The sequence below is a fragment of the Trichosurus vulpecula genome, chromosome 8, assembly GCF_011100635.1.
Source record: "Trichosurus vulpecula isolate mTriVul1 chromosome 8, mTriVul1.pri, whole genome shotgun sequence".
NCBI classification, from domain to species: Eukaryota; Metazoa; Chordata; class Mammalia; order Diprotodontia; family Phalangeridae; genus Trichosurus; species Trichosurus vulpecula.
The window spans coordinates 212,299,071-212,315,868 of NC_050580.1; the positions used below are offsets into that span (position 1 = coordinate 212,299,071).

At 37.8% G+C, this 16,798-nt stretch overlaps 1 protein-coding gene across 1 annotated transcript in view; it reads right to left on the reverse strand.

The window, feature by feature from the left end:
• Nucleotides 1-6,242: 6,242 nt before the first annotated feature.
• The window catches only part of SLC35F4 (solute carrier family 35 member F4), a 309,305-nt gene continuing 298,749 nt past the window's right edge, over nt 6,243-16,798 (reverse strand). The window contains 2 exon segments of the mRNA XM_036736238.1: nt 6,243-6,574; nt 7,531-7,620. Coding sequence (XP_036592133.1) covers nt 6,333-6,574; nt 7,531-7,620 — 332 coding nt within the window. The 3' untranslated portion in view covers nt 6,243-6,332.

Sequence of the window (16,798 nt, forward strand, 5' to 3'; positions counted from 1 at the left end):
AATTCTTCTTATTCATTGTTCCTTTTGCTACAAAAATGTTCTTCAAATTCTTATACCACAATTTGTTCAGCCATTCCCCAATCAGCCATTCCCCAATCTTTCTAGATCTTTGCTATCACAAAAGTGCTGCTTATAAATATTTTTAAATAAATGTGATCTTTTCTGTTACCTCAGTCCTCCTTGGGGTATGTACCTGCTGATATTAGCTGGATCAAAGGGCTGATATTTTTACTGATTTATTTTTCTATAGGTTTTATTGGTGGCTTTTATTGATAGGTCACAGTCATTTCTGGAGGGAGAAAAATAAACAAAGCCTTCCTCCTTTCCATCCGTATTAAGTCCTCCCTTGAAACAAAGAAAAGCAAACTAAAACATTGATACAGTGACCACATGGGAAAATACATAAAACATTCTTCCCTCAAAGTCCCTCTCTGCTATGAAGAAGGAAATAAGTTTTATTATCTGTTTCAAGAACATCTTTTGGTTTTTCAGTTGCTTAGAGTTTACTTCCTTTCAGCAATCTTTTCAATTTTATTTTTAGCAGCAGCGCATAGTAGGTACCATATAAATATTAGCTATTTTAATTTATACTATTTATGTTATTACGTATACTTGTTCTTTTAGTTGTACTTATTTAGTTCTGCATCTATTAATACACAAATTCTCAAGTTTCTCTGAATTTCTTATATTCATTGTTCTTACTGCACAATATTTCATTGTATTTATATATCACAGCTTTTTTCAGCTATTGTCTAACCAATGAGTACCTGTTTTGCTTCCATTTCTTTTCTGTTGGATTTATATAGCTCTGAAAGAAAAATTTTACTATTTCTCCCATAATTATTATGCCTTTTTTAATAATTAATTTAGGTTTTGTTGGTTTTTTTAAAAGAATTTAGCTGTGGCCAGGCATGGTGACATATACTTGTTGTTCCTGCTTCTGGAGAGGCTGAGGCTGATGGATGACTTGAGCTTGGGAGTTATGAGCTACAGTAGGCTAAAGCAACCATATGTCCTCACTAAGTCTGGCACCAGTATGGTGAACCCCTGGGATTAGGGGCCATAAGGCTGCCTAAGGAGGGATAAATCAACCCAGTTCAGAGAAATTGAGCAGGTCAAACCCTCCATGCAGATCCGCAACAGGATCAAGCCCATGAGAGGCTGATATCCATCTATACTGGGTTAGAGAAAAGACTCAGTCTCCGAAATCAAAACAAAACAAAACAAAAATTTAGCAACTGTGTCAATTGATTTTTTGAATAACACAATAACTATATTATTTTTCATCATCTATGATTCTTTTAAGCATATTGTGATTTCTCTATTTATCTCTACTGGCTTTATCCATTTTTATTTTTGCCACATACAAAATCATGATTACAAATGCATCTTTATAAGAGTTGTCTGTAGCATAATAAATTTCATTCCATCCTCTAATTTTCATTCTCTGTGTGTCTGTCTTAAATATGTTCCTTGTTGCCAGCAAGTGCTTGAGTTTTATTTTCTTTTTAAATCCATTCTTCCATTGTCTTTATTTTTATTTTGAAATTTAGTCCATTCATATTCAAAGTAATAATTGTTAAATTTTTTGTCTTCCTTTACATACTACACGAATATATGCATAATGTATATACATATACATATGTATATACACACATAACCTCTTCATATATACACACATATGTATGTATATATACATATATATGCACAATGCATTCACAATATCCTCTTTTAAATCAATATTTAGTTTCTGAAGTTTGCTTTGTTTACACCAATCTAATCTGATTCCTATCTTCCTCCTTCTAGCTCCTTCCAATCCCAAATTCCTTGAATTATTATTAATTTTAATTAATAAGTTTATTAACATTCTCTTATTCTCTTTTTGTTTCTATCTCTCTGTCTCTGTCTCTCTACCTCCGTCTGCCTACCTGTGTATCTGTTTCTCTCCCCTTGTTTTTCCTTTTCCTTCCCCCTCTTAGATAAGAGCCAGGTGCCTAACCCTCCATGTCTCAGCCCGGACCTCATCCATTCTTGTTTCAATCACATTCATTTGTAATATCCCCTTTCAAGGAGGTATTTTCATTCTACCTTCTTCATTATTCATTTTCCTTTCTAAAATCTATTCCTAAGAATATTATTTCTTGATGGAGACAGTGGGGCACAGTAGACACAAGTCATTGTTAATATGCTACGGTGTGCTTACGCCCACCATGCGTCTTTCTTTTGCCCTTTGGGTCACCTGCAGTTGTCATTTTTCAGAGACCATGCTGTTCTGTGAATTATAGCCATACAAAATCACCAGGGGAACACTGGTTTTAAAAAGATGGATTTTTGCAGTAGGGAACAGCCTGGGACCATTGAAAGCATCGCACAATTTTGCAAATGTGATTGAGCTAAATTTTCTATTCAGTTTCAGGCCCAGTTGGTTGATTGTCCATGGGCAGGGCCCGATGGGCTTCCTCAACAGGCTTCCCATCCAACTGCATGTCCTCAGATTAAACCAGGTAAAATTTTCCTCTTGACATTAGTCTGTGAGTTTAATAGAACATACAAGTGTGAAATACATGAACAAAAGGACAGGCTTGGTAACTCTCACTAGGTATAAAAGCTTTGGATTTGGAGACCCACGAGAAGACATTATTTCACATTTCAGATGTATGCCATCAACTATTCCTTCTTGAATTACCCACCAGAATATGGCTTTGACAGAATGACTGCTTTTATTCCACAAATATCACAAGAAACATCCTAATAACCTGGACACATCTTAAAATCATTCTTGGTGATTGCTACTCATGCATTAGCTTTTTAGTTGTTGTTGTTGCTGTCAGTCCTCTCAGTCATGTCTGACCTTTTTAGGGTTTTCTTGGCAAAGATACTAGAGTAGTTTGCCATTTCCCTCTCCAGCTCATTTTACAGTTCAGGAAACCAAGAGAAACAAGGTAAGGTGACTTGCTCAAGGTCACACAGCTAGTAAGTATCTGAGGCCAGATTTGAACTCAGTTCTTCCTGACTGCAGGCCCAGCACTCTCACCTAGCTGCACTAGTTTTTAGTAGTGGGGAGTAATTTCTTACTTACTAGACTAAGCTCCTTGAGGCCGGGGACTATTGTGAAAGTACTATGTCTATGTGAGTTATTATTGCTATTCATAATTCTGATCTTATATTAACAGTGCCTTGTACAGTACTCTACGCAACATTAAATAAGTGTTGAATAGGTACCATAATTGGAGGATTTTCTTAAAATAAACTGTCAATTGCATTAAATTAATCACAGGAACTTTTGAATTAGTGCTCATAAAGGCAGCGAGCTCCATTTCTCAAAATGAATCATCATTAAGGGGATAAGCAATTCAGTTCTTAAAGATGCCAACATGCAATTTTAAATGTCATGTTGGCAATAACAATCTTCACTCAGTCACTATTATCACCACATGGGTACTTTGATTCAGTAGTAATTTAAATGCAAGAGAAAGCAATGCTTATATAATCCATACATACGCAAAAGATCTTGAGTGCATTCTAAATGTCTGAACAAAATCTTTTTGGATAATGAATTGATTAATATTTACTAATAATGTCTTTGTTTAGGACCTTTCTTACAAGGTTTCTCAAAGCACTTTACACTCATTATCTTGTTTATCTTTACATTCTCTCTCTCTAATTAAGGATATTCATATTGTATTTTTTAAAGAAGGGGATGAGAAAATCCAGAAAGTCAAAGTAGTTTCCTCACTGTCATGTAGATTATAGGTGGAAAAAATGTTGTCAGCTGTTCCATCCAGCAAAATCCTTGTCTGGTGCTTATAAATTTCGACTCATTCCTCGGGATATACTCAGAAGGACCGGAAGACCTAGGTATCCTTTCCTGATGGAGGAAATACATCAGCACTCCAGTAAGAAGCTATCAACAGAAACTGGCAATCCTCAGACCTAGCTGTGAGATCATCTGCCCCAGAGTGAGAATAGTTCTGATAGAGTTAACATCTCAAAAAATCTTTTTTGCTACCTCCTCACCAGTGAATTTTTTGAAGGGGGAGTGGGGAGGCGGGGCAGGGTGAGGGAATTACACAGGAATTACTTCAAGAAAGTTGCTGAAGACTTTCAGGCCCTAACAGTTGTGACTGGGGACTCAGTGAATCAAATCCAACAAAAGAATTAGGCAGCCGTTTTGAAATATTTTAGACAGTGGCCTTTGTATGGTTGCTGATTATGTCTAGTGATTGCTTAAAGAGACTAGGTTTAATAACCTTTGGCCCATAAAACCAGTGCTAATTAGGTAGCTAAGTAGCATAGTAGATAGAGTACAAGGCCTGGAGTTGGGAAGACTCATCTTCCTGAGTTAAGTCTGGTCTCAGACACTGTCTAGCTGTGTGACCCTGGGCAAGTCACTTAACTCTGCCTTAATTTCCTCATCTGTAAAATGAGATGGTGAAGGAAGTGGAAAGCCATTCCAGTATCTTTTTCCAGAAAACCCCAAATGGGGTCATAAAGAGTTGGACATGACTGAAACGACTGAACAAAAATTGTTACCAATTCATCGCTGACATCTGAACAGATCTTAGTTTAATGGATAAACTAAACTTGGAGTCAGAAACACCGAGGTTCAAATACTTCATCCAACGCTTACTAGCTACGTGACTCGAAGTAAATTATACTCTTTCTTGGTCTCGGTGTTGAGAGGGACCCAACCCCTGGAGGGTAGGACTTGACTTGGAGTCAGGAAGATCTGTGTTCAAATACCACTTCAGGGAGTTCCTAGGTGTGTGACCCTGGCCAAATCACTTAACTTCTCTGGTCCTCAGTTTCCTCATCTGTAAAGTGAAGGGATTGGATTCAATGACCATTAAGTCCCCATCTAACTTTAAATCTATGATCCTATAATCTTAATGGGGACTAGAGAAACACATAAGAGAAGAGACAGACTTATTTAAAAGTGACTTCTTAGGATACACACACACACACACACACACACACACACACACACACACACCACAGACCCTTCCCACCAAATAAAAACCCAGGAATGGCAAATAAGGAATTTACTGGGAAGGTTTTCATATGTAGTCAGAGGACTCCCCCTGAGATCCAGGAAGGTCCCAAAATGAGAAAGAAAAAAAAGCATCAATAAAACACATTAAAATGAAAAAAGAGAATTTTTCAGTAACCCATTGGATTGTGTTCTGCTTATTATTGTCACCTATCATTAACTATTTGTATATATTAGGTGGATCTCTTTGCTTAGTTTATAAGTTTATCAAGCACAAGGATTATTTTCATTTTTGTCTCCATCTTCGACTGCCCAGGACAGTTCAATACGTGTAGCAGGCACTTAAGCAATGTTTGTTTAATTGAATTAAAGGAGAAGATGAAAATGTTCTGAATTATTTCAGCGAATGAAAAGTTCTTAGGATGAGAGCCAAATTCACACAGAGAATGAAGAAGAAAAGTTCTCTAAGAGAGCAGAGGGGAATCAGATCTTCGCCAAATCAAGACCCAGCTCAGATGCCATTTTCTTCAAGAAACTTTCCCTAATCAGGCTGTCATATGTAAGAGGTGTTAGATTTATTCTGTAGTCTCAGTACACAGAGCTAGACCCACGTATAGAAATTTCAGGGAAGGACAATTTTGTTCCAATATGATATTGAAATGGGCTGTTTGTTTAATTCCATCTCACTAGAGGTATTCCCACAGAAACTAAATGACTATTTGTCAAGGATTTTAGAGTGGGGATTACTTCGAAATACGGAGTGTGAAGGTCTAGATGACGTTGGAGGTCTCTTTCAAATGTAAGGTTCTACGATAACAGCTGACCTAATAACAGTTGAGACAAAATCCCTAGATCATGCCACTTGCATTTTTATCTTGGGTGTCCAAATCAGAGCTCTCTCAAATTGCTAGGGATAATGACATTCAAATGAAGACTAGAAGAAATTTACAATCAATCGATTCTACTTCCCAACTTGCCACCTATGGAGCTCTTATTAATGAAAAAGCAGATCATAGTAGTCATACTGCTTCAATATGTAAATAAGGTATGAAGTGAAGCTAGAATTAATTGACTCCTACTCTTAAAGAATTCCGTGAGTAAAATAAAGGGGGGAAAGAAAAGGAAGAAAAAGAACAAGGATGAAAATGTTTTAATAAAAAAAATCATGGTCATTTACACTTGTAATTTGATAAGCGTATAAATGTAAACTTTTATTGTTAATGTCACTTCACTTGTGATTCATTCCGATTCGAGGTTAATACTGTCATTTAAGCATACAAGTAGTGAGAAAATTATATTCACAGAATATACATCCGCGTGCATTCAAAAGTTTGTCACTTTTTTAAGCGAGTGGTATAGACACTGTGCCATTGGCTCGGCTCCTGTTTCTTAAATGGACACTGGACTCAGTCATGTCGTCTACGCGCTCTTCACTTTTCTTTTCTTTCAGGCTGTTGATGAATCTCAGAGTGATTTCATCCCACTCTTCAGGCAGCAACATCAGCAGGAATCCAATGCAGATGATAATGGTGGCAGCCAGCCGGACAACATTGAAGATCACCTCCTGTTTCAGGAGATCCACAGCTGTAGAAGAGAAAAACCAAAGAACATCCTGGTCTAAGTGTGTGTTTTTTAAACTGCATTGAATGTGAAGCATCAAAGTCTGTGTTATTTCTGTTACCAGGTCTTCTAGAATCCTGAAAACTGTTTCTACTCTCACCTGCAACCACCTCCCCAGCGCCGCCCCGCCCCCACATCTAGGCAAAGCTCGTGTTTTCTAATGTTGTTCTCCCTGTCTAAAATTCCCTCTCCACTCCCATGATCCTCTCTAAATCTTATACTTTCTTCAGTGCTTAGCTCAAATACAACTTCCCTGAAGCCTTTCTTCATTATGTGAGTTCTTCTGTATTCCCATTGAACTTTAGTAGTACCTCTCTGATGCAATTTCTACTTTCTGCTTGTTATTATGTTCATTTGTACACGTCATTTCCTCTTTTAGCCTGTAGGGCCCCTGAGGGTCAGAACTCTATTTTATCCATCTTTATATCTTCCCCCAGTGCTTGGCAAAATGCCTTGTGCATATGAGAGGCACAATAAAATTGCTTATTGAATGAATGAATATCCCTCCATAGGTAGGCGGGGTGACAAGCCTTTCACAGTGATCGTTTTCTTCCATTGGTAGAGTGAGGGGGAACCACAGACCTTTATTTATTTAATTTTTAGCACTTGTTTGCTTTGGTAAATTTTGTTCTAGTAGGATGGCACACTGTTAATGCCACCATTTTTGTTTGTCATGGAGATTACATGCAGCAAAAAGTACATTTGATATTTAATTTCGAAGGCAAGATGGTAAAAAACAGATTGTAGCTATAAAAATTAAGCTTGCTATTTAGTGACTGTTGTGTGTCCAGAATATTTAAAAACATCTCCCAATGCAATGCACCTTATTCATCCACCATTCTGAAAGAAACACCTCAGGGTACAAAACAAGTATATGTTGTCCTTGTAAAAACTTATAAAACATCAAAGAGTACTGTTACCTGCATTCCCAGGAACACTGAGCACAGTGCCAATTGAGATGAGGATTGGGTACGTCAGCACAACCCCAACGTTGACCAGGATGTTAAATGCTGTAAAAGAATTAGAAGAAGATAGAGAGAATGAAAGGAAATTGGCATTTTGGGTTCTTTGCCATCCTCCCCTCTCCCCAACTATAAAGATGTAATTTCTTTATAAAGAAGCAATACGGAGAAGCAGTTAGAAGTCTAACCTGATCATCAGGAAGACCAAAGTTCAAGTCTCTAATGCATATTGTCTGATGTGACCATGGGCAAGGCACTTAACCTTGGGCAACTCTCAGACTATAAATAGCAGACCAGCTGCTGATTTACAGAGTCTGAAGGAATTACCTACCATATCAAGAATTCCCCACATGAATGACATCACAAGCCAAAACCAGCATTTTTCACTAAATGTGCCTCGTAAAACATTTTGTACTTAGCTTCAGTCAGCCTTTTGTTATATAAATTTGGGGATAGCTTCCAGTTACACATCCTCCTTTTGCTTCTGGTACCACCTCTGCTGTCTGCTCTCTGGCTAAGACTTTCTGAATTATGAATACAATTTCTATAGTTTCTCCAAATCCCTTTCTTAATCCTAACCCTCCAAATCTCTCTTCTAATTACCTTCTTTCTCTTTACAATTAAGGTGTTCAAAAGAATTTCAGGATACCCTGATCAATAGAAAATTATGACATACCTTTTCAGAGGCAAAACACCTTTCTTCCCTATTCTATTTAGTCCCTTTCAATCCAAATCCCTGGTTTATAGAGGAAGAGACAAAGGCCCAGAAAGGTCAGGTAATTTGTTCAAAGTCAAACAAGTAGAGCAGAGATTTGAATGGGATTTGAATGCAGGTCCTCTGATTCCAAGTCAGCATTTTTTCCACTGACCTACGCTGCCTTGTACTCAGAATGCAATTCTGCTTATTTGGCAAGTTAAAAAAATCAGTCTGCATATTTTGCTACTATAATATCTAGGCCTAGAAAAGATATGGTAGTGCTTGTGCCATTGGAAGTGTCAAGAAAGTGAATCTTGGCAGGAATGGCAATATCTTGGGAAACTTGCGCCAACTCCAGAATGTTATGATAGTGGAATGTTATCCCGGAAGGAAGGGAGATGCTTTCTTTCTGAACAGCCCCTAATACTCTGATAATCTTTTATGCTCTGTTTCTCAGAGACTCAGACAACATCATGAAAACTATATAGATATTTGAATAAAAAGAAGGAAAATATTTTCGTAACTGCTTTTTTGCTATTCCCTGTTTATGCCCCACACTTATTTAGAGAGTTAATGTTTGCATCAATGTTTTAACTGTTAATTTAAAAAAAATAAGCAATAAGCAAGTGATTGTGAAATATAATATTTTTGTGGTCCACCATATAGGAAAGAAAGGGAAGGCTGAATTTAGATGGAACAGGAAAGGCCTAGAATTTGGCAGGGTGACGGGGCAGAATAGACAAGAAAGATTGCAGCATAACCTAATAGAGGTCACTGTCAAGTGAGGCAAGTTGAGTTATCAATCACCCCTTAGCTTGGTCAATGGAAGAATTAACCCTTCCTTTCTAAGAGGTGTCAACAAACATTTATTAAGCGCTTACTCTGTGCCAAACACTGGGCCAAATGCTGGAGTTAAAAATACAAACAAAAATACAGTCCCTTCCTGCCACCACCCCCCAGGGGCTTTCTTTCTTTTTTTCTTGTATGTATTTTAGGCTTTTTATTTTTTAATAATATTTTATTTTTTTCCCAAATGCATGTGAAAAAAAACTTAACATTAGGTTTTTTTTTTTAGCATTTTGAGTTTCAAAGTCTTTCCTTCCCTCCTTCCCCTCCCCAAATCCCTGAGACAGTAAGCAATTTGATATAGGCTTACACATGTGCAATGATGTTGTGAAAGAAAACACAGACCACTACCCCACCCCACACCCCCAAAAAATCAAAAAAATTAAGAAGTTAAAAATACTATGTTTGATCTACATTCAGACTCCATTAGTTATTTCTCTGGACATATCCAGCATTTTTCGTCTTGAGTCTTTTGAAATTATCTTGGATCATTATATTTCTGAGAATAGCTAAGTCATTCACAACTGATCATCATACAATATTGCTGTTACTGTTCACAGTGTTCTTCTGGTTCTGCTCGTTTCACTTTACATTAGTTCATGCAAGCCTTTCCAGGTTTTCCTGAGAGCATCCTGCTTGTCATTTTTTATAAGACAGTATTCCATTACAATCATATACCACAACTTGTTCAACCATTATCCAATTGATGGGCATTCCTTCAATTTCCGATTCTTTGCCACCACAAAAGGAGCAGCTATAAATATTTTTATACATAAATGTTCTTTTCCTTCTTTTTGGATCTCTTTGGGATATAGACCTAGTAGTGGTATTACTGGGTCAGAGGGTATGCACAGTTTTATCACTCTTTGAGTGTCTATATTGCTCTACAGAATGGTTAGATCAGTTCACAACTCCACCAACATTGTATTAGTGAAAGAAATTACTTTCTAATGGGAGAAACAACACTTCTGTCTTCCTCTCTGTCTTATACACATAAAAGGGAACTGGGAGTTATGGTAGAAAAGTCAGGAGAAAGATGACTAGGCCCTTCCTCAAAACAACTGTTCCAAGAGACAACTCAGCAGTGGGAGAAGAGGGCTGCAGGGTCAGAGGGACAAGACAACTACAGCATGGTGCAAAAGTCCAGAGAGTAAAGGTGTGGCTTGGTTCTCTTTTTCTCTCTAATGCCTTTTAATGTCTATTAAATATATGATTTGAATTCCCAGGTAATTTACACTGATAACATCTAAATTTGGGTTTCTAAAACTTCAGTAATTTAAACTTGCTTCCCTTCCGGGTTTGTTCTCCTTACCAAATCTCACTGAACATATTCAAGTAAGCAAAACTGGCAGAAATTCAAGTAGCTATATAGCTTTTAATACATTAACACACATGCAATAAGAAAACCTAAAACAATACCACTTAATGAGATAGAATTTCTAAAGGGGCTGGCTGTTCTAAACAACTGATGAAATAGCAAAAAGTGTGTTGTTACACAGATAACACACAGGAGGCACTGGAGTTTCTGGACTCCAGCCTCTAACAGGTTCACTCTTGATCTGGTCCCTCAGGAAGGACAGGAAGACAACTTCAGAGAGGTTAATAATTTTACTTTATTCTAGTCTAGTCTTCCCAAAAGCATTCCTGATAATGGGAGCATTAACTCCTACAGCATTCCCTAATCACCCTTCTCTCAGGGGTGGGCGAAAAGGGTGGGACAACTACCCCTACATCTCGATGGGGTCAATCGAGACAGGCACAGCTTATGCACTCCCCTAAATCTCCTCAAGCTTTGATGGGGGCTGATGGCAAAAAGACAAGATCTTAATATGGTGGTAAGAAGTAATAAGGATTTATTTAAGCAGATTAAATTAGATATCAATCAACACGAATCTAAGTCCATGAGAAACTATGACTTGTCTGATCTGCCAACCTGTTGTAACATTTTGTCCCATAAGATGGAATCAGTGGAAATCTATGACACAGTTGAATTTAGACACCATAAGTTTATTTCACTGGAAATAATATAGCTATAGCCGTAGGTCATAGTCTGGTCATAGATTTTGAGCTGGAAGGCACCTCAGGGGTCATCTAGTTCAACCGTCCTCATTTTACATATGAAGAAACTGAGGCACAGAGAAGTTAGAGTACTTGCCCAAGGGCACAAAAGAATTGGTAGAGCTGGAATTTTAAATTAGGTCCTGGGACTCCAAGTCTAGTGCTTGAAGGTCTCTCATTCAAGAGGGATGTCTGTAAGGCACATTCTAGGTCATGAATAATATTTCTTCAATACAATGATCTCTTCCACATTGTGACTTTCCCATGATGTATTGCAGGTCAGCATAAGAAATTAAATGAAGATTTTGGGGGGAGTTTTGCAGAAGCCATAGATGACATGCAAAGGACAGCAGATGACACAGAAAAGTTTCAAAATTCAGAAATGGCATAATATCAACATATTTTATCTTTTAATATCATAATAATTCGGACTTCTTTTCTGGTACAAAGGGAGGGCCAAAATTTTATGCAGATTTTCCAGATCACAAGGGCACTGCACCCCTAACCTCTGCAATGTGGAAGTGTGAGGAATGATTAAAACTCTTGTTTCCACAGAAATTACGTAATATATAACTTATGAACTCTAGGGGATCCATACATACCAGAAAATCTTTTGACTTACAGCAAATGCAGGAAAATAAATTGATTGTAGAAGACACTATCAACATAGATTAGTACTAGATTGCCTTCTAGCAGAAGAAGGGGAACTGAGAGATATAACAGAGAAATTTGGTTCCATAAGTTCAGAATAACAATCAGCAGAATGGGAGCCATAACAAAGGAGTTAAGTCTCACACAGAAGATAATGGGCAAAGCAAGGATCCAACTGGTTTCATTTGGTTTTGAGGTTGGAAGTCAGCTAAGTGAGTAAAGGTTAAGTCTTGCTTGGAATGCTCATGTGTAATAAGCATATGAATATTAACTTTTCCTCCTCTGGGAGGGCTAAAGGTTCACTTTAATGGTCATACAATGTACGTAGCGAGAGTAGGAACATATCAAGGGGAACTGTGTGGTAGGCATATCAGAAAGTTGTACACCCTGTATTACCCAGCCAATGGGGAGACAGGGGAGAGACTTTGAAGTCACTGATAGGTATTCAGCCTTGTTTTTGTTTCCATAGAGGTGAGTCTATCCAAGGAGATACCTGCCACTGCAGTCGCATAAATAAACTTATTATCTTTTATCTTCACCCCTCCAGAACCTGAATGACTTATTTCTCACAGAAGGGATAACTGTACTTCAATGTTATCATCAATGATGGTACTGCAACTCATCCGTCCCTTCCCATCCTGTGCAATTCTTGTCCATGTCTTTTCATAAATCCTTCACAAGAATACCAGTGAACTACTACTCTTGACATTATCAGGGCAACAATGAAACGAACAGATTGTACAACTCATGCTTTGCTCTCACAAATTAACTAGCCCACCTTCCTCTCACCTGCCATCGAGTCAACAAGCATTTGTTAAACACTTCTCTGTATTCTAGGCACTGGGCCAGGTGCTGATGGTACAAAGAAAGGAAACAAAACAAAACAGAATAACATAGTCGCTGCTGTCAAAGAGCTCACAGTGTACTAGGGGAAACTATGCAAACAACTACATACAAACAAGATACCAGTATAAATTGGAAACAAATTTCCAGTCCCATATCTCTTTGTTGATGTATTTTCTGCTAATTTTTGCATGTAATTCAGTATCAGTAACGTGTTGTGATCTGTGTCCATCATGCATGTCTCCATTGTCCCTTTGGGTGACCAGCAAGTTCGATTCCTCAGAGATTGTGGTATTCCTAAATTTTGCAGCCATATAGGAATACCAGTAGCGTTTGATTTGTGATTGTTTGATTGAAGTAGAAACAGGATCTTCCTAAGTAGTATATAACCTGTCGAATGCAATCTAAATTGCTTTCTTCATCATATTCAATTCAGAGCTTAGTTCATTGTCTATATGTGGTGCTTGTCTAAGGTTATATAGACGATAGATTGTTCTATGTCTAACTGCATATTATTATCAAGATAAGAGGCTATCCACTTGTTTTTCCTCGTCTATGTTATGTTGACCTCTTTTCTATTATTACAGATCTCATTGAGAAAGCTCTGCAATAGTCTGGGATTTGACATATAATGTCTTCCACAAACAGAAGCATTTAGAATTAGGGTCTCTAAACTTATTTTGATTATGCCTTCCTATAAGTAAAAGCTTTTGAGCATATACACCCCCCCATAATTGTACTTTTATTTATTTATAAATCACATCAATTTACTACTGTGAAACTAATAATGTATATTATAAAACACACAAAAATAGAATTTTTTTTTCTTTGGAGGGGGGAAGGCAAGGCAATTGGGGTTAAGTGACTTGCCCAGGGTCACAAGCTAGTAAGTATCAAGTGTCTGAAGTCAAATTTGAACTCAGGTCCTCCTGACTCCAGGGCCAGTGTTCTATTCAAACACTCCACCACCTAGCTGCCTCGGAATCAACAGGGAGGCACGAGACTCAAATCGAATAGTAGAATGGTATGGTCAAACCTGTGATTCAGGAAAATCACTTTGGCAATCATGATAAAATGGAGTGGAGAGGAAGGAGACTCAACTAGAAGAATAATTAAGAGACTGTTGAAATAGTCCAAACAAGGAGGGGAGAAGGCCTGAACTAGAGTGGTCACAGTGTGAGTGCAGAGAAGGAGACAGATGCAAAAGATGTGGAAACAGAAAAGTAAACATTTGGAGATTGTTTAGCAATAACGGGTGAAAGAGGGGGCACCCTCATGATAATGGTGCCATGAAAAGAAATAGAGAAGTTCAGAAGAGGGATGCTTGGTTTAGGGGAAGAGATAATGTGATACAACCCATTCGTACTTGCTCATCTTGTGAGACTGACTCTATTCCACCCAAAATGAAAAAGGAGAAGAGGACTCTTATTGGTCACTACACTGGAACAAAAGGGTCTTTAGAAATCATCCTCCTAGGGATGTCTACCATATTTGCCAGGTCATCCGGGGGATGCTGAGTAAGTGTACTGGAGAAGGTAAGATTTTCTCAATGGTACATTTACAATTGCTACCATGGGTGCTTAGTAAATGGTTATATTATAACTGTTTTAGGGAGGAGGGCTGAAAGTTATCTCGGAAGGAGGGAGATAAAGAAGCTTGTACACTGGAGGGAGGAGTAGATTGGAGAAGTGTTGGGGGATAAGGGTAAGTGCTGTGTTGGAGTCGAATTCTTTGTTTGACTATTGGGGGAGGGTGAGATGAGGCCCATATCCCCATCTTCCAATTGTATCACACATCCCGTGGGTTCAGGCCATGGCTCCAACGGGTTCAAGTCATGGCCATCAAGGAAATCACAATCCTTATTTTGGAAGGCACTGATCTTAATAGAGAATCTTTTGGAGAATCCTTCTTCCATCTTAACAGCACCCTGGCCATTTCCAAAATAGTAGCAAACATATATACCACATCTGATAGTAATAATCAAGGATCATCAAAGAAAATAGTCTTTGCAGTTGAATCTATCAAGGAATCTTTTGTGATATGTGCACAAGAGAATCTTGTTAGAAGAAATTTGATGGCATTTTGCTTTACTGGGAATCAAATGGTTTTGGTATTTTTATAGTCAAAAAACAATAAGCACAGTGGGATCTTGTTTTCTTTTCACTTTTCAGTCAATTATGGAACTGTATTTATTCTGCTTTTAAAATATTGTATCAACAATGTGGCTAGCCCCTACCGTGGCTGTGGAAGACCAATAACACCAGCACACAGAAGGGCTGCCAACACAGGTTCTTTGATTTGCTTTTTCTAAGGAAAGCAACTTTAAGGGGTTAACAATCTCACTTTAATCAAACATACATATATCATTCACTTAGTTGAGGGAGTAAAGCCAGCACCCTGAACTTCAGAGCAAATGCAAATAGAAATTACAAACAGAGACAATATAAACAGAGCAAACAACACAAATTAGTCTATCCATAGCAATACATAGTTACCAGAGAAGCACCAACATCTGGGTTTCTTCAAAGCTGGGGGGGGCAGCTCTTAACAAATGCTACCCAGAGTCTCGTCTAGTCAAATCACACAACACTCTTCCAGTGAGTGACAGCCCCAAGCAAAATGCTAACTTCTGAGTTTATATACCCTTCTTAGGGCCTAATCAGCAAAAGAGTGTGGGCCTGGGGCTTAGCACCTAGTAAGACTTAATCAAAGGCACTTGATTACTTTAGCATTCTCAAAGAGAAAACAGTAAAAAAAAGGTCTAAATTAATATTACAAATATATATTTAAAAGGATGCCCCTTCCCCAAACCACACCCGTTCCCTTTATCATACATGCAAACTACTTTCATAAAGATTTCATAGAGAGAAGAAAGTAGGTATGTGGATAGATAGTTTCTGATGTCTTTCCAATTATCCTTTTTAGTAGTAACACTGTTCCCAACCTTTTCTTGATCTTGATGGTACAATCTGCTTTTCTTATTATTCATGTCCTTCATCTGTCCTTTACACTATTTCTAGTAACCTTTGTCACCTACGATTTTGATTTTTCTGAGATAGTAATCTGCTATGACTTGTATTCATATGGTATCACTAAGAGAATACTGGCTTTTAAAAAGAAGGGTGTGGTGGCAGGGAATGACTTGTTATCCTAGAAAGAATCGTGTTGTTGTTGAGCTCTTTTTCAGTCACGTTCAACTCTCCATGACCACATCTGGGGTTTCGTGTGAAAGATAATGGAGTTGTTTGCCATTTACTTCTCCAGTTCATTTTACAGATGAGGAAACTGAGGCAAATAGGGTTAAGTGACTTGCCCAGTGTCACACAGATAGTAAGTGTCCGAGGCAAGATTTGAGCTCAGGAAGATGAGTCTTCCTGACTCCAGGCCTGATGCTCTATCCAGTGGATCACCTAGCTGTAAGCTTCTTAATTATTTTGTAATCTCCTTTTTACTTCTTATTTAATACTTCTCCCCTACAAGACTTCCCTTTGCCTTGAACCTCCTTTCAAATTATTCTTTTCTCCTTCCCTAATGAGTACATTTAATGATTTCCTGAGAGAGAGTTTTATGTGTCTTTGGCTTATTTGGCAGTTGCTTCACAATAACAATAGGAAAGGGCCTTTTAAAAAAATGAGATCACTTCTTGATTTCTATGTCTTTTGCCTCTGTGCATATTTTGAAGGCCTTCTGAAAGTTTTCTCTGTATCATTAATTTTAATGGGATAGACATGGTGGTATAGTCTGGCGTCTGCCCTGCTATCACCTGACTGGTATTATAATACAATAGCCATTTACTTTTCAACCCTCCCCCAGAAAACTATGGTTAGGACTGATGAACAGTAACTGGATTTCCAGTATAACAATAATATGTTACTTTAAAATTTATATGTTACTTTAAAATTTACAAAGCACTTTACAAACATTATCTCATTTTTATGCTCCCACCAACCTGGGAGGCAGATGTTACTATTATCTTCATTATACAGAGGAAGAAACTGAGGCTGACAGAGGTTAAGTGACTTGTCCAGGGTCACACAATTAATAATAAAATCTATTATTATTGTTATTATAGCTAGCATTTTTATATCACTTACTATATGCCAGGCACTGTTATGCACTTTACCATTATTA